Source organism: Maniola hyperantus, chromosome 16, assembly GCF_902806685.2.
Source record: "Maniola hyperantus chromosome 16, iAphHyp1.2, whole genome shotgun sequence".
Taxonomy (NCBI): domain Eukaryota; kingdom Metazoa; phylum Arthropoda; class Insecta; order Lepidoptera; family Nymphalidae; genus Maniola; species Maniola hyperantus.
This window is the reverse complement of record NC_048551.1, coordinates 1,728,797-1,754,063: the sequence shown is the minus strand read 5'-3', so window position 1 is coordinate 1,754,063 and position 25,267 is coordinate 1,728,797. Positions and strand designations below refer to the sequence as shown.

Below are 25,267 nucleotides of genomic sequence, written 5' to 3'. Positions count from 1 at the left end.
TTAACTCAATCTTAAGTCTGAGCAAGTCAAAGTGCGCTCTATAGATCTCAGCCTGAGTCTGCGGTCCAGCTAGGAGCGGCTGCGTCCTACGGGGCGGCCAGCGGACGCGATGCCATACTCTCCGCACTTATTAGGACGCATCCGCACATCCGTTCCGCCCCGCAGGACGCACCCGCTCCCAGCTGGACCGCAGTCTAAGACCAATGAAATGTTCGTCAGTTGAAGAGCCATATTTTAAAAAAAAAGAAAGAAAAACAAAAATTTCAGGACAGGATATGTTTATTAGACAAATTCATACCTCGGGCACTATCGCCATCTGGTGCCGAACGCGAAAACTAACATAATGTAAACTATATAACACACTATCTTTGGAAGAACCTAAACATCCGGGCTGTACGCCTATGCGCTTGTTCGTGATCTGCGAGACACAGGAATTAAAAAAAACAATTCTCGATGAAACTTCCAAAACACTAAACCACTTTTCATGCAGCGTCGCTTCGTAGAGGCGTATTTGTATGTTTAAGCTTGCATTTTGGGCCCATAGCGCCTGCGCACATTGGAGGACGAGAAAGCAGAGGATTTTAAATTAATCAATTGAATTTAATATTTATCCAATTGAAATAAGGCATATATTTCAATGCTCGGTGATTGATCTCGGAGCATCGGAGCGCAGTTTTCTTTGGAGCAAGCTGAGTTGCACTTGACCGATTTTCGTAGTAATTTAAAATTTAAAAAATCAGATATTTTTTTAATCAAGATCGTTTAGGTCCATTTTACAGTGACGTTATTGTGTTTTGATGCTCGAATTCTATCAACGTTGGCGAAATGTAAAAGCTCATACTAAGCGTACTGCTTTCATAAAAATCCTGATCATCTCTTTTATATGAAAGCAGCATGCAAGCGTACGGTAAGCGTAAAAACCGAATACGTATCTATGAAGCGATGCTAAATGGATTTTGGCGCTAAAATATTATTTATATAACAATTCTTGCGTATTAAGGCGAACACTTCTCGATAATCGTAAATAATTGCTTACGGTCATATTTTCATTTCATAATAACTATGATTATAATATTAATTCATTTATACACAGTTATTAATAAGAAAATAGCCACTCGTAAATCTAAATTGTATATCTGACCAAATGAGCTGACCACTAATATTATTATGGTCATTGGTCAGAATTGTTAAGTCACTATTCTCTTAAAGTCTATTAAATATCTAAATTACATATTTATATACAGAGATTATAAAGATTAAAAGCCTTCACTTAAAATATAAACATGATTGCTTTTATCTCACAGTACAAAGTACATTTTTACGTGAAAACTGCTCACTAGTTATATATGCGAGTGCGTCAGTGAGAAATATCAATTAAAAAGTTACAAAAAAAAGTTTTTTTTTGTTTTTACAATATCTACCTTGAACTTCTATAAATGAAAATATATATTAAAGAACATAGGATTGCATTTAGAAAATTAAAATAAAAACATCAAAATACTACTTTTGCGCAGCGGATCAGCCTGGCTGTCCAGCGCGGAAATGCAGCCAGTATTCTTGGCACCATTCCACGCGGTCATGATTTATATAGTAATTAGATAAGGCTAGCTTTAAGTTTTATTGTATTAAAAAAAAAAGTTAAAAAAAAAAAAAAAAAATTACAATAGTGTGTGTAAAAAAAAAAAACTAGATATGTGAACAATATAACAGTTACCTGGGAGTACATCTCACAGTACATTAGATATATAATAATAGACTATTTACATGCCCATACTAAATATATAAAAATAGTTGCTACAATTCTCTTGTTAAATGCTAACTTTTTGTTTTATTTACAGATCCCTGTTTACGTCTGACAGGTTCCAAGAAAATTTAGGGTTTAAAAAATTGTGTAATGTAAATTTTTTTTAACGACTTTTATATTTCATTAAAGACTTATTATTAAGTATGAGGTAAAATAATATGCATCACTAGTTAAATTTTTATGTCCGATTCTTCAAGCGCTAAATAAAGTTAGGTCGACTTGTGGACGCAGGCGTCAATGTCGCTGTGTTCGAATAACGTTCCCTACTATCGCATAGTACATTAATCTGCCGACTCGAAAGGCCACTTTTAGGCATAAAGCCGTTTTGACAGCTTTTGCACCTATTGGAAATTATCAATATGAAAAATAAGGTATTCTTCACCAGTTTATTTAGCGATTAAAAAATCAGTCATTAATAAATTAATTCTGCAAATTTCATTTTTGGAACCTATTTTTTTTAAACTGGTCACTTTTCGAAACCGAGAAGCATCGCCTTAACTACGCTTAGTTTAACTGTACAATCTAAATGTTAACATTGGACCGTATCCTAGGATATTTGACCAAAAATAAAATACTAGTAATTTTCAACAGTACATATACGTTTAACTTACAATTCTCAACCATGAGCTTTTACCAAATATAAATTGGATTTATACATAGTCTAAGAGTTGGCTAACATTTTCTCCAAAGTGCTTGTACAGATAAAATTTCATATGAACACGTAAAAACTGGATATCGATAAGCAGTGTACAAATTCTAAAATCAACACCAAATATTTTTATAACAATTAACTTTAAAAAAATATTAGGTATTTAACCATAGGAGCTTATTTGATTAATATTCATGTAAATTGTTGTCATGTAGGTTTAGATGTCATTATATTTTTTAATGATAGTGTTTTATCCCTTGATTGCCATAATTTTAAAGCTAGTGTTACAATCATAATCATAATAATCTCTGATTGGCGGACACTCTCTCACTATGGGCCAAAATTCATTTTTGTAGCAAGGACACCATAAATCCAGCCAATCATAATTGAGATTGTATTGATGCAGCTTAACCACAATCGCAAACTTGCCAGATCTTGGATATCTAGTTTGTACGAATTCTTAATGATTTTCTTAAAAAATCACCGGTACTAGCACTTTGAATAAACAGGTCACTAGTTCTTAGAGTATTATGTGTTTTATTTACAAAAGTGCACTGTGACATACATTCGTACTATATCAAGGTCCGTCAGGCACTGAATCACTCGTATTTTGACATTTGGCATCACAGATATAAAAAACCAAAGATAGGTTCCTATACAAGTTTGACGAGCAAGATATCCGACGAATTCAGAACTTTTTAGGCTTAAATTTTTTGAAATAAAACTTTAAGTGATAATGATTTAATATGATAAAAACCTTTGCAGACTCATTTTCGAAAATGGAGTCTCGCGCGCGTTTACGTTTATTCCAAGCACTGTGTATCTTTGGTTCTTGAAATATCAATGTTTGCCAATAATATTTAAGTTTTTCGTCACATATTTTTTTTACACTTATTTGTAATTAATTTTTTTTTTTTGGAAAATACACTAAAGGAATACATTATGCACGTTAAATTGGTCGCTATATTTATATTATTTATACATTATTTGTTCCAATACAAGCTTTAAGTTTTAAGCGGTTATGATCATAACTTTCTGTCCGAGAATCGGTGGTAAAATTTAAGGAGATACTTGGTAAAAGCTTAAAGTACCTTTCAAGGGTCGAGAATTCACAACATAGGTAAGTTTTATATTACGTAACTTTTAGCTTTGATGAAGTAGGTACCCCTTCAAATTTTACACTGGTTCTCGCACTATTTCTTAGGAATAAATGAGTCTATTTGATTTTTTAATTTTAGGGTATCACACATTTCTTACAAACTTGTTTTTTTACTATTTAAGTATGTTTTTTGAGATATTGTCTATTGTCCAATTTTTAGGTAGGTTTAGTGTACTACACTACACAAAATAGCGCAAGAGTCCACGAAATAAATTGAGGGGCATATTTCATAAAAGTCGAAATCATTTAGTGGTGGTGGTTTTACAACTTTTATCAAACTTTACCAATTTAAGTCACCGACTCTTTGACTATATTACATGTGAATTAGTTTCTATGAAACACTTACATTACAATGGAAAAATATGTTTCAGTGATTTTCAAACAATAATTAATTACACATAGTTTAATACATTTTTTTTCTTGGTGCTATTTAAGAAACTATAATTTATTTAGGAAAATAGAGAAATAGGGTTAGTGCCTATTAAGGGTGCTCGCTTCGGTATTTCAATGCGTGAAAGCATGCTATTTCAATCAACATTTACGAGCGGGACATACTCAAGAGCTAAATGGGCGATGTTTTAATATAAATTATATATCAATTGAGTGTAAACTGTAAACTAGTCCAAAAACAAACTAGTGACCAAATAAAAAAATTTACACTGACTGAAAATAGGTCGTCACAAAAAAAATAACTAAAAAATCTTATTGATTTAAAACCTTTTTTGAAGAGAATAATAGTATGTATGAAGACAATATGTATAATAAAATATAAGCACTTAAGCACCTCGTATGTAATATGTATGATGAATTAATTGCCTAACTTTTCATGCAAATGATATGTGGTTTCTATTGTGATGTGAATAAATAAATTAATAATATAAATGCATTTTTTTTAAACCGGTCGCATATTATCAGAAAATGTGGCTAATTCTACTGTACACAATCTCTAAACTAAACTAAAATGCTAGGTCTACACCTAGTTTTATCCTTTACCACAGAGAATATTATGAGAGGGATAGAAATATGTTTAGAACTGTCATTTTAGTTCAGAGATTTTGTATAACTTTCTGTCCCGCCCACTCTGACATCATAGCGTACGGCCTAGCAACATTCTGACAGACAGGGATAGCATAAAATACATGAGTAGAGTTTTCCTGACAGTTCCTGATAATGTGCTGCCGGCCTAAGCCTGACTAGATAATTTTGAATGCTTCCAATAAAATTAGTGTACCTGATGACATAATATTTCATGTCATTTGTGATTTTGTGAAAATGCAGTGAAATTTATGTATTTTCGTACCATAACAAAAAAAAACTTATAATTTTTGAGTCAAAAGTTTTAAATGAAAGTTTAGAGTCAAAGAATGAATTTAATATCATCTGAAATAGCGATTTGGTTAATCAAGTATTCATGAATTATTTAGTACATTCCAAAAAACAATTGGAGTTTTCATATTTGATTTTTATTTATAGAATTCATTGTTTCAAAAAGTTAAAAAAAAATAAAAACTAAAAATTAAATATGATACGAATTTGTATCTGAAATAGTGATTTGGCTAATCAAAAATTCGTGAATTATTTTTTCCATACAAAAAGAAATGGATATTAAATTTGTTTTTAATATAAAACTCATTGTTTCAAAAAAGGTTGAAAAAAATTAAAATCGAAATAAGATACGAATTTATAACTAAAATAGTGATTTGGCTAATCAAGAATTCATAAATTATTTATTCCATACAAAAAAAAATGAATTTTCATATAAGGTTTGTATTTAAGTATATTTATCTAAAAAAAAATAACAACTAAAAGTTTACTAATATACGAGTTTGTATCTGAAATAGTGATTTGCACAAATTTGAATCATGAAATTGAGAATTATTTTTCCATACAAAAAAATGAGTTTTCATATAAAATTTGTAATTCATTGATTCGAAAAAAAGGCTAAACTAAAAAAAAGGTGTAATGTGTATTTGAAATTTGATGTTTCTGTGAATGTAGTCAATTAGCATAAATAAATTATTCAATAAATAAAGCGATGAGAGAGACAGCCTGCATATCATTTGCACAAATATGCTTTTTTGTAACTCCTAGCTCCTAGACTATACTATGTTTGGCGTGGATTCCACAGAGAGCGGTTTGAGGGAGATTTGAGTTCCGCGGTCATATTGACCGTCGCGGTCATATAGATTTAACAAACGCGGAAATCGAATTTCTTAGACTTAGGGTCAAGACACATTGCGGGTGACTAAAAGCAACGCGACACATCGTTTCTAAGATTATTCAAAGTAAACCGAACGTATCTGCACTACTATGTACTGTGTACATTTTTATCAGGAATAATTTCAACAAATAAACACACATTCACATTTCACACGTACGTTCTTTCAGTCTTTTTAATTTTGCTTCACAATCATTGTGAAAGTGTGTGTTGCGTCAGTAAAACAGAATTCTGACCTAAAATTTGCGCAGTAGACGATTTATCGATCTATTAAATTGTACTCAACACACAGTTGCCGCACAGGCACGAATGCCTGTGCGTCTGCACTCTGCACATTGGTTCATCACTTAGCGCGCAGTATCTATGTGCAAACTATCCCCTCCACTATCATCTAGACTATACAGTATATATTATAGTGCAGATAAACTTGAGTTTACATTATGGCCGTTGTACACAATCTCTAAACTAAACTAAAATCGCACGTCTAAATCTATTGCTATCCCTTTCATAATGTTGCTTGCGGAAAAGGATAGCACTAGATTTAGACCTGTTAATTAAGTTTAGTTTAGAGATTGTGTACAAGAGAATCGGCCCCATTGTATGGGTATAGAAAAGAAGTGTCGCTTCGCTTCGTTCCTGCGGCAATGTGCCTCAAGCCTTAACAGACCTGCTCGCTGGGGAATCAACACCTCAGACTAACACAATATAATACTGCCGTACTTTGCTAAAGAGGCTTACCCCAAAACGTGACAATGTGTGACAAAGTAGTAAGAATACAAAAAACTTGTTTCTTAAAAATATGCTAATAGGACGAAACTAAGAACTAAAAAATTTCCTCCTACATAGTATATTTTTTAGAAACATTTTTTTTTAAATTCCCACGCTTTTTAGCAATAACTAAAAACTACTAAACCTCAACAACTACTTTTTGAGGTTAGCCAACTTTTTGGCAAAAGACAGGCATAATAGTTACTTAATAATTATAATATTTAACACAATTCTTCGTCACCAAATATTCACAGCGCGCACGTCCATTGTCTTTACTCTATATTTACACATTTAAGGCTTCTGGTGTCTCACTTACATATTGCTGTGCCTCCGACACAAAGAAAACACTTTTGAGGCATTTACACACTACATACGAAAATAGGATTTTTTTAAATAATTTAGGAGTCACTCGCGACGATTTATACCACTGTAATAGTTCCAACACTTTGTACAAACATTTTTACAACAAAACACTTTTTTTGTCCATTTTCCCACACCCTGGCTCAGACTAAGTGAAAAAGATAGACAGTTAATTGTGAAACAGACTCGGAGAAGCCGATTTCAACAAAAGCCGATCGCGTAGCTTGAATATTTGTGTATATTAATGGGGCAACAGATTATCGAGTCGATTTTATAAGTAAATCTCACTATACACTTCAAATTGATAACCAGTTTTTGATGTTGGTTAGAATAAGTCAACCCCTTGGAGATGACATTTGAGTACAGTTTAAATAGGTACATTCTCACATTGCATTACTGCAATTTGTATTTAAACTTGACATTTAGTGCATGAATGTTAAGATTAACATTTTGATATAATTTGTAGCCCTAAGACCAAACCAAACCATCAATGTGATGATTGCAATCATTCTGATTGGCCAACATGTCATTTCACTATTAGCTAAAATACACTTTTTTAATAATCACATTAATTCGGCCAATAACAATAATTACAATGATCACAATAACCACAAGTGTGGTAGCTTCACTTTATTCAACTTAATTCGCGAGCTCCGCCTATCTTTTTCTTTTAATCTACGCATTTTCTTCACTTCATTAGTAAATTTTTGGGTATCTACAGGGATTATTCTACTGTCTACATCAGTCTATGGCTCAGTCGCGAGTTGTGGTCGCTATACAACCACGAATATCAGGTTTCGTTATGGTCTCTGATCTGGAACGTAACCTGTGGTCGTTACAACTTGACTCACTGTTGCAACTTGGCTCGGACTTGCAACAATTTGACTTGGAGCCGTTGAAAAGGGTATAACCATCTGATTCGCCACAGTTTGGGGTATAACTGTCAACGATTTGGGTATTTTTGGTAGTATCATTTGACTGTGCACCATTATTGGTATGCTAGGGCTCAAAATGGTTTCACTCGTGATGGAAACTGAGGGTCCTAACTGAGGTATTTTCATTGGTGTAGTTACCAGTAATGGTGAAGACACAGCGGGTGTGTACGTTTGTGACGTAATTGTTGCAGTTTTAGCCGGTATAGGGGCTATTGTAATGTTTTTTAACCCCACATTTTTGAGTATTGTTGCAGCATTTGCCCCAATCTGTAGTTCGGGCATGTCTTTTTCTCTTTGTTTGTCTATTTCTTTGTCGGAGGGTATGTTCTGTAGAACGGTACCTCCGTTGCCGAGTAACGTCGATGGTTGTAGTTCAGTGACTATAGTTTCTTCGCTAGAGGGCGTTTTTGTCTTTGCCTCTCTTTCCTGCAGCCTCTTCTGTCTCTCTCGGCGTATGAGACACATCCTATTGTAGTCCTCAAAGGTGATGTGATACCTAGTGCCCGCAGAGAGGACTTGTACTAGGCTGGGTAGGCTATGTCCGTCAACAGCGACTTTTGGCGTTTCTCGGGCGACTTTTGCTAAGTTTTCCTGGAAAATGGACATAAATAAAATTAATTTCGCTTCTGGAATTGTTAAGACTATATTATTTATGTACTATACAGATTTAAAGAGAGATCCTCTTATTGAAACTGAGTCAGTTTTTTAACATGTAGTAAATAAAAAGTAGACATTTTTATCTAGCGCACTAACAACTAGTTGACCTCTTTAAAAGATGGCAGTCTCATCGTCATTCTTAGATGCTTGTTAATAACTCAAAGTAAACTTACCGGTGTAATAGGCATGAGCGTAGGTCTCCACCCTTTATTATTTGCCTTCTGCTTTTTCGGCGTGTCAGCTTTGGGTTCTTTCTTATCTTTTGTCGTCTCAGGCTTGTCTTTCTTCTCTTTTATCAAGCCGGGCATTTCTTTCTTTTCTTTCGGAGGCTCAAACTTTGGCGGGGGTAACGGCGCCGCGGCGACTTCAGTCGGATCGGACGCGGAAACTCCTTTTACCAACTGTTGGATATTGTGTAAGACATTTTGTATAGCTTTTCTTCCTTGTGCGTTTGGAGTATTGATAGCTATTAGTTCGGGCGGTAAAGGCTTGTTTTTCTTATCGCTCTTAGCTTTAGGTTTGGGCAAAGGGGGAGGCATGAACTTCTTAGGGTCTTCAGAATTCTGATTAGATTTGAGCAAACTTTTGCCGTTTAACGACGGTTTTTTCCGGAATTCTATTAAACTGACTGACTCCCTTCTAGGTTCTGGCGGTGGGATGTTATCGTAAGCCCGCAATCTGCTTTGTACTGAAGTGCTATAATTCGCCGCGTGCGGTGACGCATTATGGGCCAATACTAAGTCGCCATTTCTGAAGTATTTCTCTAGTAAAATCAGGTGTCTCAGGAAGCTGGACTGGTTTCCGTAGGGCCTTTGCAATTCGTTCCACAATTTCTTAGTTTCTACGTCATATTGGATCATCGTGTTACACTTCTCCCAACCCTCAGGAGTAACACCCTTGATATTGTTAAACTCTATATTGCACTGTAAATGCATTTCTTCCTCTCCAGGGAAAAGTTCTCTGACCGATATCGAAGGATTTGTTTCCAATCTCTTTACAGGATTCGAGTATTTCGTATCAGAAAGTTTCTTTGGCTCTTTTTCGACTGGCGTCTTCTTTGAAAGTTCGCTTAGATTTTTCTTGACTTGAGTAAAACTTTCGGACATCTGCCATTTGTTTTTGAGTAAATTTATATCGGCCGGTCGTTTATTTGGTATAGTTTCTATCGTGCATTCGTCATTTAAAGTTATGTTTTTGAAAACGCTCATCTCTTTTGCTTTTTCAGTGTCGAACATCTCGATGTCCTGGAGATCTTTTTTAGACGGTTTGTCTTTAGGAAGGAGGAATTGTCCAAGCTTTTGGATTCGCTTTGCGTTTTTATCGCTTATCCTCTGCTGGAGACCAGGTTTCTGGATCCCGAGATTGTGGACTTTGAGAAGGTTTTTCTGTTTTTGTGTTAAATTAGGGTTATGTTGGAACTGTGCTGGGTTGTTTTGTTTCTGGAGTAGATATCTGAGTTCGGTCTGTTTGTCGAGAACTAGCGGGTTCTCTAGGTCAGTCATCACGTCCGTTTCGGAGGCATCGCTCGGTGGATTGCTCTCCGCGGGTTTTGCTCCTGGAACTGGAATTTTGTTGGATGATATAAGACTTTCGATGTCTTCTTCCAACGGTTGTGGAGGTTTAGGTTCCTCGACCACTTCTTCTATTGGTTTCTCCTTTTCTGGGGAACTTTCTGTGGTTCTTTCTGAGGATTCACTCGTTGATTCCTGTTTCTCTGGTTCTGTTGACTTCCTTTGCTTCGATTTCGTCCGTGCTTTTTTCTTTTGTTTGTTAGCGCTAGTGTTGCAGTCTTCTAGGTCTTTGCTGTCATCAGCGTCTTGGCTGAGTTCAGGTGGGATTTCTATGTTGTAGATTTGGAGAAGTCTGAAAAGGAATGGACTACCTTTAACAAGTTTGGCACAATAAACAGATTATTATAAGGGCACCACTTTTTACTTTAATATGGCTTTATTTAAGAACTTATTAAAGCCTATCTAATAGTAAAAGAACAATTCCGATAAACATGAGATATACCCCCAACAAAAAAATTCTGGAAATTGATTTCTAATTCCATAAATTGTAATTACTCTAGAATTTGAAAATCTCAACCCGACGGAAGACCATATTATATTATCAGGTTTAGCTCAGTAACAATGCTTAATCAAAATGTGTGAAATAGAAATCGAACCCGGGTCCTTACTTGCGAGTGTATGCCCGGGCCTGCTTGTCATTATGTCCGGGCCGCGTGAGCAGCGTGCAGAAGTAGCGGCACACTTTACACAGCACCGGCCGCTCGTGGAACTCTACGGGGATGCCAGCCACCTTCAGCAGTGGATTGAGATCTGTGTAACCCTGGAATATCATTTTACTTAGTAAGATTTTATAGTAAGATAGTAAAATATGCCCGGCGACCTTCTAGCATCTAGTAAAAACTAAAAATAAAAAAAACCAATATAAAACAATGTTGGTTACTCACATGATGGATGAAATGGAGATTATGGTGTTTGGTGAGTCTACATCGGCACAGCACGCACGCCATGAGCGGCGTCAGCGTGCGGTAGTGCTCCGCACATAGCGGGATGGTGTGCAGGCCCGGGTAGTCGCACTCTAGCTTCAGCTGGAAACAATATTGTATTCAGTTCAAATGTTTTTTATTTTATTTTTTATTATTAATTACGAAAATATTAGCTACAATATTAATTTTAATATTAAAATAAATAAATAAAACTTATTCATATTATATTAGTAAGAAGAGGATGCCAACACTAGTTATGCTCAGAATCAGCACCAATATTTGTTTAGGGGGTAACATACTTGTAGAACTCGTTTGGTGTGGTACACTCACAATCTTATTGACGCTGGAGCGCATCTTGATGAGCCACTTTCTTCGTATGGAGTGGTCGGCGGGCGCCACACAGCCACTGGTGTGGCAGGTGGCCAGCCTGCCGGGCGTGGCCGCCGGCGGCTCTTCCTCGCTCTCCTCTTCCAGCGGTGGGCTGATGACTTTCTCTGGATCGCTAGACACAATATTTCCTAAATCAATTGAGGAAATTGATCCACAAACATCAATTTTCCACGACTTTGTTTAGGTCTTTAGAAACTCCCTGAGAACTCTTAAAATTCATGGGTCCACAAAATCAAAATTGCACGACTTGGTCTGAACCCCTTTAAAATCCCTCAATTCTTAGAATTCATAGAACCACAAATCTCCGCAATTTTGTCTAAACCCCTTTAAAAATCCCTCAATTCTTAGAATTCATAGATTCACAAATATCAATTCTCCGCGACTTTGCCTGAACCCCTGTGAAACCCCCTGAGATTTCTTAGAATTCATGGATCCACAAATATCAATTCTCCGCGACTTTATCTAAACTCCTTTAAAAACCCCCTGAGAATTCTTAGAATTCATGGATCCACAAATATTAATTCTCCGCGACTTTGTCTGACGTGTTCTGCAATGTAAAACACACAATGTAGAGAGGGCTCCAACAGTAGTTTTGTAAGAACACCCAAATGGAAGGTTCCACAATTCACGTAAGTGTAAAAAATTACTTGGAATGACGGTAGATGGGAAAATACCAGAAATTCAGGTGAGGTTGAATGATTGTTCTGCAATGGAAGCTTCTTCAGTCTTCGAACAGTGTGTGTTGCCAGTGATGACATGGATCCGAGACATGGTCGCTAACTATGGGCCTCATAAGAAAGCTCAGAGTCACTCAGCGTTAGATGGAGACAACTATGCTTGGAGTTTTTCTACATGATCAAATCAGAAAAGAGGAGATCCGTAACAGAACTAGCTCAACGGGTTGCGATGCAGAAGTGTCAATGGGCTGGCACATAGTTCGAAAAACTGATAAACGTTGGCGACCTCGCACAGGAAAGTGCAGCGTTGGACACTCCCCCCCCCCCCATACCCCCACTAAACTAGGTAGACAACATCAAACGTTTCATGGCAGCGCAAGACCGTGGTGTGTGGAAGTCGCTACAAGAGACCTATGTCCAGCAGTGGACGTCTATCGGTTAATAATTCTTGGTACTCACGGCACAGTCGGGGGACAGACGTCTTGGGACGGCGTGAGCGGCACCTCGGGCGGCTTGGCATGGGGCCGCTTGCGATACGAGGGGCAGTTGGCGCGCCGGTCCACGTGGCGGTAGCACGCGTCACACAGGCAACTGTCTATGGTCAGCTTCTCTTCGTCTGAGGTACAAAATTCATATTTACTCAGAATAAATACCTGTAGTGCCCTATTGTTATTGTGACTCTTACTCTTAAAGCGAGATAGCTAAATGCATTTAAGCTCCTTTGTTTGTCAAGATGTATTTTGTACGAATCACTTAACATCAGGTGACCCGCCTGCTCGTTTGCTCGCTATCTCTATTTTTAAAAAAAAGTATGGCTTTTTTATGATTGTGTACAATGATTTAAATGGCACTCACTGTCCAGAACCTTCCTCTGGCGTTCACTGCTCTTCATCTGCGCGATGTGGCACGGCGTGTCGAAGAGGCCGAACTTGCCGCCGCAGTAGAAGCACTGGTCCATGCACAGCCGCCCCGGGTGGATGCTGAACGAGGACGCCTTCTCCGGGATCACCAGGTTCAACGTCTCCTTCGGCTCAGGTTCAGGAACTGCTTCTGTTTCTGCTGCAAACGATTGTATAGCTCGCACCAATGCTACCAGCGATATTAATGGTACACTAGATAAGGCGCTCCATAAAAACAACATGTCCCAACGAACATTCGAGTCCGCACTTAGACGCAGTCTGTTTCTGCGAATATAGATAAGTTAGGACAGACTATAGGTACAGTTCTTGCAATTCACGAAGGCCAGTTCATGCTCGTATTTAAGTCGTATCGGTATAAGTAAGGTACACTGAATGTGTGCGTTTGCGAGCGCTTGCTCGCGACTGATTGGTCCGACATGCACGCACACTTTACGCAATGCCCGCGTATCCGACGTAACCACAAGTAAAGTCCACTCGCCTTCGTGAATTGCAAGAACTGTACCTACTAAAGCTACCTATGTGAATAATAATTTAGAACTATCACACAAGTTATTTTTATATTATAATTTTTATAGTGGTTTTACATACACTTCAAGGAAATTTCTAAATAATTTTAAATAGGTGCATACCAAAAATTGAGGACCGGCAGGATTCGAACCTACGTCTTAAGGGTTCGCGCCAAATGTCTTGACCGCTAAGCCACGGTTCGCTTGCTGCCAGTGACGAAATCTGTGATATGTATGTTCACTCAGTACTGAAGCGACTGTTAATGCCATCTAGTAGCGACATCTTGCAGTGAAACTGCTTTCAAAGGCCCATATTGCGAATTAGCGAACCGTGGCCTAGCGGTCAAGGTGTCGGACGCGAACCCTGAAGACGTAGGTTCGAATCCTGCCGGTCAGGAATTTTTGATATTTATATAAAGTTATTATTTTAACGGACTGAGTCTAAAGCGGATTGCGATTGACAAGGGTGCGGACACCGATGTTCGTTGGAACATGTAGTTAAGTACTATGAAGTGCCCCATCTAGTGGAACATTTCTATGGCTAAAGACTACTTAAAGTACCAGGCAGGAAAGATTACATCGAACTTTAGAAAGAGATAAATAATCGGCAGCTTCGGTTTCGTAGAGCGTCTCTGCCACTCACACCTATGTGATGTTTTGTCGCTGACATATCGGTTTTTATCTCTTTCTACAGTTCCATGTGTAATCTCTCTTGAAGGGTACTGGTACAAAAAGTTGGCAACATTTTCTTAGCCCACACATTTTTTTTTTGGAAATTATTGGTGCAAATCTCTAAACTTAAGATTATTTTATGCTGAAATCTATGTATGTAGTGTCTCTATACATAACCTACCTTGATTTATCTGTTTTATTAAGATAATAATAATGTGGTATAAGTCCCACAAATTGCTAATGCGCGTGGCCGTCATTTTAGTGGCCGTCAAATTAGACACTAAAACCAAAATTAAAGTAAATTTTAATTATTTAGTGTTTACTGTGGTTGTATGACAAGCGGGTAAAATTAGTAATTACATAATGGCTCGAGTTAAGAACTATATACCTGAATCAGAACCGTACTTACAGTTACGTACGTAAAAACTAAAGTAATAATATATAGGGTGTAACTAGAACGCTAGGAAAAACTTAGCGTTATTGTTATGCTACCTAAACACAATCCCTGTACCAATAACCATTTGCCTCATTTTGTAGTTTTAGGGATTTAGTATTTTTCAAACCCGCAACGTATAGCGTGCAAAACTCGGGTCAATGCCCCGCCTACGACGCGAAATTGACTCCGAGTGGCCTACTTACGCAACGTTCGTTCACATGTGTGTGTGTAAAGCCTGACCAGAAAATTAAAACACCGGGCCATATTGCGGAAAACCCGTGGAACTAATTAAAAAAACGTGGAACTAATAAACTTCACAATACTTAGAGACCATAGACCATATTATACTAGTGGCTCCCCCAGACCAAGTTTTTTATATTTCTGGTCAGGCTTTACATCAGCATTAGTCCTAAATTAGTTTAATTTAGAATATCGTTTCCAAAAATTAAAAATAGTATAGTAACTGTTTAGTAGTGTTTAGAACTTGTTTAGGTATTAGTTGAGTAGTGTTATTTACTTATCAATTTTATCAGAGCTTAAATCAAACGTTATCAAATAGTTTAGAATGTAATATAAAATTAATTATTAATTAATCTAATTATATAGAACTAGGAGATGCCCACAACTTCGTTCGCGTGAGTTCCGATTTTTAAATTCCCATGGGAACTCTTTGATTTTCCGGGATAAAGAGTTATGTCCTTCCCCGGGATGCAAGCTATCTCTTGAAAAGCTAGCAGACAGACAGACAGACAGACAGACAGACAGACAGACAGACAGACAGACAGACAGACGGACAGACAGACAGACACACTTTCGCATTTATAATATTAGTATGGATGAAAATCTGACTGATTCACTGATCTATCAACGCACAGCTCAAACTGCTGGACGGATCGGGCTGCAGATAGCTATTATGACGGATATATCCGCTACGAAAGGATTCTTGAAAATTCAACCCCTAAGGGGGTAAAATAGGGGTTTGAAATTGTGTAGTCCACGCGGACAAAGTCGCGAGAATAAGCTAGTCATACATATGTATGTAAAATTGGTGAATAAGTCGGAATTTTTAAGCTCTAATAAACTGGATAAGTTTATAATACCGACAGGGACAAAACTTATTTACTTTTGGACATTTACAAAAAAAAAAATGTTAAAGGTGCGCGAAAAACAATACTTTCGGTTTTAACTTTTCGTTACCGTGATTTTTGTTTTGGTTTAAAAGTTGTCGCGAATCTTGCGCGAGGATAGGGGGAGATTGGGGGATTAGGCTACCTGTCCACTTCAGCGCATCGACGCGGAGATGTGTTCACCAGAGCAATCAGATTATTACCGAGTGACAGACGACGTTTTGCAGGTTTGGCCCGCTGAACACATCTCCCCTCCGCTCCACTGTAGTGGACAGGCTCCCTTAGTGCAAGTTTTGTCCCTGTCGGCACATAGGGTGAGGTGAGCGTCCACACACCATGGTTGTTAAGGCGGTTACTGTAATGAGTCTTTCTGTGCCCACCCTCGGCTGCTGCCAGTGCGATGCCCTGAAAGAGAACAACATCTATTTAGTACTTACTTACTTTACTAAATATATTAAAAAAAATTAAAGTTATTTTAAATTAAAAGTTATGTTAAATTATTTTTTAAAAGAATTTTTTTTTTTAATTTTTTTTTTAATTCTGTTAAAAAAAATTTAAAGTTATGTTAAATTATTATTATTTTTAATTATTTTTTTACTAGCCATGTTTATCATGACTAACATTCCGCTCCCCCCTCCAACTAAGCGTAAAGCTTGTGATACGGAAGGTGGGGTTTGAACCGCCGATCTTTCGGATTTCCTTTAACTTGGAGCTTTCGGAGCTTTTGAGGCTAAGGGCTTTTGTGCACTCATCCGTATTCGGTTCGTATTAGTGTTCTTTATGTAGACAAAAAAATGGATAGCGCGGGGCGTCCCCACCCCGATTGCCATCTCGACCTGTCGCGTATTATCGGTATAAGCTTTTCTTCATCAGAATCTATATTGCTATCAACAGAACCGACTGGTTCGAGCGAACACGCCGAAATAAGCGCGAGCACGCGTTCGATTTATTGAAACGCGATTTAAAGCTCGCCTGTAAGCGGCTACGCCAAAACGAGCCTAACACGAGCAGCTAAAGCGCTAGTCTGTACTGTAACCGCCCTAATGTTAGGAAAGCGCTTATCTACACGAATAAAACGCTGAAAATCCGCATAATTTTTTTCGCCAGCGGAATTCTGCAAGGTTTGTCCTTGGGCTACGGATCGAACGCTATCTGAGGTGGATACATAGCAGTGATTCAAGTAGCGCAATTTTTTGAAAAAAGCAAATTACACGTAACATGCTTGGACAAAGAGAAAGGTATTTTTCGGGTTCCGTACCCAAAGGGTTAAACGGCACCCTATTACTAAGATTCCGCTGTCCGTCTGTCTGTCTGTCACCAGGCTGTATATCATGAACCGTGATAGTTAAGACAGTTGAAATTTATATCTCTGTTGCCGCTATAACAATAAAACTTAAACAGAATAAAATAAATATTTAGGGGGCTCCCATACAGCATACGTGATTTTTTGGCTGTTTTTATAGATAATGGTACGGAACCCTTCGTGCGCGAGTCCGACTTGCACTTGACCGGTTTTTTAGTTACAATACAGCTCTTTTGACCTAAGTGTTTACGACCGCATAAAATATTAATAGGACTTAAACTAAGGTATTTTCAAGGTATTTTAATGCTAAGCGGGATCTGCTTTTCCAAAAAAAAATACGCTAATCAGAAATCCTTAGCTCGAGGACAAACTAACTAAACACGTAATTTAGTGAATCTCCAATCAAGTTTGACTCACCTCTCGCCGCTCGATGGTATAGAAAGCGTCGTCCTCGCTGCCCGCCTCGCCCAGCTCCTGCGGCGGCTTGCCCGACCTGCCTTTCTTTTGGAAGGTCATCTTCAGCGAACTCCTGAACTTCTTCTTGTCTCGCTCCCCCACGCCGCGACTCAGCTTTATAACGGTTTTCAAAGTCCCAGTGTAGTCGGATTTGCCAGCTTTGGGTTTGCCCATAACCCCACTGTAGTTTGAACCGTAAATGCGTTCTTTCTCCTTCATCTTTTCTATTTTAGCCTCATTCGCTGCCTTGTGAGTCAGTAAACCTAGCATTCGTAACACGTTTTCTTTCCTTTTTTGACTATCTGGAGTTTCTAGTACGACGTTGCTAGGCCCAGGTAGGTTTTCGGTGGAATTACGCGCCGATTTAACTTTGGAAACCTTTGATTTTATTTCCTCTCTAATATTTTCTCTTTTATCTTCAATCTCTTTAATTTCATTTGTATCTTTAATTTCTTTCTCATCCTTGATGCCTTCTCTTTGTTCAATTTCAGAAACTAAATCTGGTTTTTCATCAATAACTTCAGTAGCTCTTTCTATTGGCTGTTCTATTTCATCTTGTTTAACCTCTGGCTCTATTTTGGGATCAGGAAATACTTCATCCATAACTACTTTTTCGACAATTTTTACTTCTTCAATTATTTTTTCATCACTTACTGTTGGTTTACTTACAGTTTCAATATTTGTTGGCCTAACTTTCTTAGGTTCAACTATTTTTGTCTCAGTCTTAGTAGGGTCAACTATTTTCATTTCATTCGCTATGGGTTCAATGTTTTTCGTCTGAATCTTGATGGGTTCAACTATTTTCGTATGAATCTTGACGGGTTCAACCATTTTCGTCTCAATCTTGATGGGTTCAACTATTTTCGTCTCAATCTTGACTGGTTCTACTATTTTCGTCTCAACCTTTGTAGGTTCAACTATTTTTGTCTCAATATTGGTAGGCTCAACAATTTTCATTTCAATCTTCGTAGGTTCCATAATTTTCGTAGAACCTGTTCTGTTATCCAGTTTTGGGATCTCAGAGGTAAGGGGTATATCATCAGGAATAATTTTTGCTTCCTCTACAGATGGCGCGACTGGATCCACTTGCATTTGTTGCGTAGATTCCAGCGATTTAACTGCTACAGGCGTAGACATTATGGGAATTGATTTTACTTGATGAGGTGGGGATTTCATTTGATGTGGTGGTGATTTTACTGGATGTGGTGGCGATTTTACTGGATGTGGTGGTGATTTCATTTGATGTGGTGGTGACATCATTTTTTCAACTAAAATAGTCTTATCCTCAACATCTACTCCCGATTCAGAAGATTTTCGAGAGAGTGACCCACTAGACTTTCTTTTAGTTATTTGAACTTCATTACTATTTATTTTAGATTCAATGTTTCGTGGAGTAATCGATATTTGACTCGTATCTAAAACGCTGAAAGCCTGACTCGCGTTGTTCGGATGCAATGTCGCGAATTGATGTAAATCGATTTGTTGCGCGGGCGCAGCCTTTTCTACCGACTTCCTTATTTCAGTCAACGTTACATCCTTGCCCAACGACTTCTCAAATATACTGATAGCATCAGATTCTTTAGAATGGTTTGAGCTTGTTGATTCCTTCCTTGCACTTACACTGTTTCTTTTAATAAGTGTGACGGAATTCGGGAGATCTACATCTATCGAACGTCTTACTTGATCCCTCTTAACTATTGATATAGCTGAGTTGTTCTCAAAACAGCTCAGAACATTTTCTTTCTCAATTATTTTTTCTGGAGACCTTACTTGTTGTAAATCTTTTAGAGGTTTGAACTCTGCTCCTGATTTTTGTATTAAAACAACATCATCAGTCACCATAACAGATTTACTGTCATTAGGTTTACATTCCGATTCTTGTCTCTGTCTTCTCTTATCGAACTCTTCAAACACTTTCAGTCTATCCATGAGTTTGTCTATGCTTGCTACAGATGGGTTACATTTGTAGAGTTCCTGTTTATTTTCAGGACACTTCTCAACAGAGTCGTCATAGTGAAGTCTGATATTTTCACTATCGTCATTCTTTGTAGGCGTACATTCATTAACGATAGCAGAAACCGCTTCTTTATCTTTAGCTGGTGTTTCAGGTGCAATAATGCTGTTATTATCACCTAAAGGCTTGGAAATTCCATAGAACTGCCTAGCTGACTTTGTTTGCAATTGATCAATATTTGCTTCATTTGACATCTCTTGGTCTCGATCTATATTTTGGTCTAAATCGTTTATGAGATCACTGATTTCTTTAGATAAAGAGTCAACTGTTTCATGTTTGTCTTCTACTAAGTCATTGGTTATTGTACTGGTGATACCATTCTTGGCTGCTTGATTGGTGACAGGCTTCGATGTGGTGGCAGCCTTTTTACCCCTCCTTGCCTTCCTAATATTCTTAGATACCTCCTTTGAGTTAAATGTCTTGGACATACTAGTCAATATACTACTACGTTCTTCTATAAGCGCATCGTTTTCAGTCTTCAGCAAGTATTTGTCTTCTAGGTCTGATACATTTATATTTTCTAACTTAATCCTATTACTGTTATTGTTATCTGAGTCTAATGAAGTACTTCTTTTTAAGCTCACTTTCTTCTTAATTTTCTCTTTTAACATAGAACTAGGCTCTGTATAAGGTTTGGTTTCAGTTAATTTTGAGTCGACACTAAGAGAAGGCACTTTTCCAATAGGAGAGATCTGTACATTAGTTTCAATATCTAAATCTAGGTCAGTCTTAGTTTTATCTAAGTTTTTGCTGAGCTCCTTGTTCTCACTGTCGTTGAGTGGTTCGCTGAGGCTGACATCTGATTCTGTAATATCTGAGCATTTAGAGATTTCACTGCCATCTCTGGAGCAGGAACGTCCCCTTTTCAACTTCTTTGTATCCTCTGAACTCTCTGGAGCGTCTGAGATTAACCGTCTTTTCTTCTGCTCTTTCATGACAACCTCATTGAGCAGGTTACTCTTGACTTTTCTAGGCTTCCCACTCCTCAAATTCTTTCCTTCAAAAAGAGAGGGACTATTGCTCCTTTCGGAACGCATAGAGTATGGACTGGTCCGTGGTCCGAGGACTAGGCTGCTAGGAGAATCCCCAAGAACCGACTTCATCATGACCATATCAGAGCTAAGTCTTACTCTCCTACCGGCAGTTCTGGGGCTGGAGGATCTGGAACTAGGTGTGGGTTCATCGAGCGGCTCCTTTTTAATCTCTGCAGCAGGTATCAACTGGATGGTTTCCTTGTCACTTGCGGTACGAGCCTCCTTGCCAGCTTTCCTCGTCCTAGTGACAGTTTTCTTTATAACATTTTTCTTAGCAGGTGGAACTTTCTTGCCCCTCAAGTTTTTTGTCTTTCTGATGCCTAGAGGTCTCTTCTTGACCACTGCTTTGGGTTTGGGTCCAGGTTTCTTGCTGTCTTTGGAAGTTTTGGGGTCATCTTGGACCAGCTTGCTCTTTTCTTCCTCGTTGAAGTCTGAGGCCTTCTTCCGGGCTCTAGTCTTGGGCTCTACCACAGTTTCCTCATCTATACTCTTGTCTGACTCGTCTTTAGCCTGTTTAGTTTTCATGATGGAATGTTTGGTGGGAGACGGTACTGTTTCCCGGACATCAGGTCGCTGGTGATGTTTTCGGGTGATCAGAGCAGACCAAACAACAGTTATTGGTCCTAAGACTGACTTCAGAGCCTATCTCACTGTTAAATAACTTAATAGTCTTAGATCTTCTGTATGAAAATATATATAAAACTATTTCAAAGTTTGCTCAAGAAATGTGTAAACTCCTAAGTATCTACACTGCATGACCTTTATAATGGCATGGAGGGTTGATTTCTTCCTTAAGGCATGTTATCGGGACCTGGAATGTAATAAATTACCGTTTTAATTACATAAAAAAGACAATCATAATTAATTAACGTTAAATTGTTAAAATTTCAATCAAATCGAGAACTTGATCAGCAATTAACTCAAATTCCTTTGTTTCTATATATGGAATATTCATTGAAGACATTATAAAGTTAATTGACTCTTAATTCAAAATAATTCAGTCACAAATCAAATCCTAAAAGTCGTGGTAAACAAAAGCGATGCGCGAGAATCAACAAGTTCGCGGACTTTTTTCACGCATATTTGTCTCAAAATGTCACTAATTAAACGTATAAAGTAATAGTATAATGCCTAAAATCTCATAATATGAAACAATATTTACGTTTAGGTCACCCGTTGCATAGAAAAGCCAGCCGGAAAAGTCATGAAAATATCATGTTTTGGTGGTGTTGTACTCGACACATCTCGCATGACCGCAACGCCACCTACAGCTGAGCGCTGCGTATGCGTCGGCCGACAGCGAGAGACAGAAAGCACCAAATCATTTCCCTACCCGTGGCGCACCTCCGCTATGTACTCACAAAATACTCACAATTTATCCCACGGAACTGCCAAAAACCACAATAAAAAGTTAATTCAACACTCAATGCACCATAATATGCGAAAAAGTTCAATAAAAACTCGCGATAAAACTTAGAAAACGATTTTTGAAAAGCCCAAATGTCTGCAGGCGTCCGCCATAATGTTTCCTTCGAAACGAATAATATAGTTCTTATTGCTCTTGTAGCAAGCAATCGCTCTATTCGCTATTCAAAATGGCGACCGTGTGGCGTTCACAGAGCGCATTTGCACGTTTTTTCGTCGGAAAAACCGGGCGAATCCTGAACAACGCTTCTGATTTGGGTGCAAAACTTACACCAGAGTCAATATCGGTAATTATACACTTATTTTTACTCGCGCCGCGTTGTAATGTTGCTTTGAATGCGACATGTGACAGAACTATGGGTGTACACCCTCACAAACAGCTTTCGCGCACAAAAAGAGCATTTTTATTTATTTTTCAGAATTCAGTCTTTGTATTTTTCTTTCATAAAATGTTGCAAAATCTTTTTATCAATTGAAACTTGGTATCAACTGTTAACAAAAGTATTATTTAAGTACCTACTTATATTATGGTTTTTGTATTTAGGTCCAATCGTAACTTCCTAAAACTTTTGTTGTTTCCTGCTTTACAATTTTTTTTATTGATTACAGGTTACCAGTAAGAAAAACTATTCAAATTATGCACATTCACCGTTTGTTAAGAAAATCAAAGAACAATATGAATTCGAAATTGTAAAAAATCCCCCTGAATGGGCATACGTGGAACGGCTAATGCCATTTGAAACTATTCCTGAAGTAAAACCAAAAGAAACATATCCTTCAGGATGGATACCACCGAAAGAAGAGGCAAAAAATCTACCATATTTTATTGCAAGAACTAGAAACCATCAATTGCCAATATATTTAGAACTATCTTATAGAGGCATGCGAAAGATCTCTATAATTAAGAAGATTGAGGGCGATATTTGGTTGCTCAATGATTTAATTAAAGAACATTTGCAAATAACACAAAAGCGATACGTAGAAACAAGGGTACATGAATTAGCAAGATTTATTGAAGTAAAAGGTGATTTTGTGACAACTCTTTGTGATTGGGCTTATGCTCAAGGATTTTAAATTGAGAATGTTTTCTATAAATTAATTAAAAAAGTTAAACTAGATTCTGCGTTTCTTTTTTATATCTGTTTATTATCAGTAATGACGATATTATAAAAAAAATTGAAGATTTTTTAACGTGTTTTACACTCTATTTTAAATGGCTAGTCTGATTTTGAGCAAACTGCCCCCCAGTTGTGTAAGAATAACCATTTCATGGCTATCGCAATCGTCAAGAAATTCTGCCCTTTATTAAAGTGGTCATTCTTACACAATCAGGGGGCTGTTCTAAATTTAATTGAAAATTCAACAATTTTTTAATCTTATTTCAATTAATAATTATTATATTATTATTAGTTATTTTATATGAAAGCTTTTAATGAGTTAAAAAATCTTCATTGTTTTATAACATTTAAGTCAATAACTTTTTTTCTTTTAACCTACTACCAAAAAGGCTGAGATTCTTAATTCAGTACCTACGTATATTTGAAAAACAATGTTAATTAATGTGGCTAATTTTCTGGTGAACAATCTTAACTAAATGAAAAAGACAGATCTATTGCTACCACTTTCATAATTCTCCCAGAGGAAAAGGATAACACTAGCTTTAGACTCGTCAACGTTGAGATTGTGTACCTTCCACAGAATTATATACTTACTTACATTATGTTTTTATATTTAGATGAAATTGTGACGAATACTATAAAATACGAATCGAATTGAGACTATCAATGTAAAATAATTGACCTACTTTATATTGTATCTATTTCAATTATTTATTAACTAGTTGATGCCCGCAACTTTGTCCGCATGGATATAGGTTTTTTTTGAAAACGCACTGTAATTCTATGATTTTCTGGCCTTTGTATTAATTCAGGTTGTAAACTATCTCCCAATCAAAGCAGTTTGCTCATTGAGGCGTTAAGGACTAACAAACTTACAAACATCTAAACTTTCACATTTGAGTTTTATCAGTAGGTAAGATGTTATTTTTTAATCACTGATTCGTTGTTCAAATTACAGATTACATTTATTAAAACAGCAACATTTTTGAACATCAGCAAGATTTCAACAAAAGCTTATCAAAAAACATAAATATATAGATATCGCAACGTAACAAAAACAAACTTAGTTCGCCGGGTGTACGCGGCATGAAGCGCGTTTCGTTCAGCCGCCGCATGGGGCGCTGGCGACGGCGGAAGGTTTTATCTACGTAGCTATATAACATCCGCCCGGAGTTCTCTGGGCCTCACCAAGATATTTTATTTTCGACATGGGCACTCTTCTTTGTTCAAAAACAACTTTTCCATGTCTTAACGTGGCGATTCAACGCATTTCAGCCCGATTTACGTAGTTATGATGCATTATTTTAGGTTATTTAGCGTTGTTTGAACTAAATTATAAAATTGGGTTAGTTATTTGCGTAATTATAATCGTATGGGAGCGTTTTAAAGTTAGCAAAGTTGTTGTATACGATAGGAGTCGATGTATGTGTATGTATTAGCGGGGTTACGTAACGCAATGAACGTTTATGTACCTATGTAAATATGTATTATCAAGGCCAAGTGCTTTCAGAACACTACGTGCAATCGATAGCTAAATAATACAGGGTTAAATTCATTGTTTTTCGTATCTATTATTAGCTTGGCGTCGATTAGTATTAGGTAGGCTATCTACATAACGTAGGTAGGTACCTACTTAGTAGTGATTTATAAACAATTACCTATCTACCTTCTGGGTGAATTCTACAGAATTCATTAGATAGGTAGGTAGGGGTACCTAGGTAACTTTATAATTGTTAAAAATTTAATTTTTGGTTTGCTAGGTTGCTATAGATCATTCGTTTAATTTAGGTACCTATAGGTATCTACCTAACTACGATATGATTGAATGGGATTTTGCAATACCTCGTAAGTACCTAGTATGACTAGGTAGGCCTATGTCTTTATACATAGGTGGGTTACACTATTGAAAAAAGCAACCGCCGAGTTTTTTGCTAATTCTTCTCGGTAGGAACGGCATTCCGAACCAGTGGTAAATGAAACTAGTTGACGATTCAAAAGCACTTGTAAAAGTTTCAATCAATCAGCAATTTGCGTCCACTGCTGGACATAGGCCTTCCCAAGAGCACGCCACCACACACGATCCTCCGCCTTCCTCATCCACCCACTTCCCGCTATCTTCTTAAGGTCGTCAGTCCAGCGGGTTGG

At 37.3% G+C, this 25,267-nt stretch overlaps 2 protein-coding genes across 6 annotated transcripts; one reads left to right on the top strand and one right to left on the bottom strand.

The window, feature by feature from the left end:
• Positions 1–261: 261 nt before the first annotated feature.
• Positions 262–22,085, bottom strand: east (enhanced adult sensory threshold). 5 transcript variants are annotated; one of them, XM_069503746.1, is made up of 10 exons: positions 21,952–22,085; positions 17,493–21,390; positions 16,108–16,177; positions 12,967–13,170; positions 12,571–12,727; positions 11,375–11,546; positions 11,006–11,146; positions 10,730–10,881; positions 8,724–10,413; positions 262–8,484 (listed from the first exon to the last, which is right to left on the bottom strand). In XM_069503746.1, exons 2-10 carry the CDS (start codon positions 21,102–21,104, stop codon positions 7,759–7,761), a joined length of 6,924 nt encoding a protein of 2,307 aa, XP_069359847.1. In that variant the 5' UTR covers positions 21,105–21,390; positions 21,952–22,085; the 3' UTR covers positions 262–7,758. The 5 variants fall into 5 exon arrangements, with proteins under 5 accessions (XP_069359847.1, XP_069359849.1, XP_069359850.1 ...); XM_069503748.1 differs by having other exon boundaries at positions 12,967–13,167; XM_069503749.1 differs by having other exon boundaries at positions 16,153–16,177.
• On the top strand, positions 22,048–23,122 carry mRpL49 (mitochondrial ribosomal protein L49). Its single transcript, XM_034976876.2, has 2 exons — positions 22,048–22,291; positions 22,614–23,122. The coding sequence occupies exons 1-2, from the start codon at positions 22,175–22,177 to the stop codon at positions 23,076–23,078; spliced, it is 582 nt and encodes a 193-aa protein (XP_034832767.1). The 5' UTR covers positions 22,048–22,174; the 3' UTR covers positions 23,079–23,122.
• Positions 23,123–25,267: the final 2,145 nt, after the last annotated feature.

What these genes read in the sequence shown, in the direction of transcription:
- mRpL49 (XM_034976876.2), top strand. Translation starts at nt 22,175, where the DNA reads ATGGCGACCGTGTGGCGTTCACAGAGCGCATTTGCACGTTTTTTCGTC. An exon ending in TTACACCAGAGTCAATATCG is followed by an intron (nt 22,292 to 22,613) that starts GTAATTATACAC and finishes TATTGATTACAG; the next exon opens with GTTACCAGTAAGAAAAACTA.
- east (XM_069503746.1), bottom strand. Translation starts at nt 21,104, where the DNA reads ATGAAAACTAAACAGGCTAAAGACGAGTCAGACAAGAGTATAGATGAG. An exon ending in GCCCGGGCATACACTCGCAA is followed by an intron (nt 10,414 to 10,729) that starts GTAAGGACCCGG and finishes ATTCCTTTTCAG; the next exon opens with ACTTCTCCAAATCTACAACA. An exon ending in CGCTCATGCCTATTACACCG is followed by an intron (nt 8,485 to 8,723) that starts GTAAGTTTACTT and finishes TCCATTTTCCAG; the next exon opens with GAAAACTTAGCAAAAGTCGC.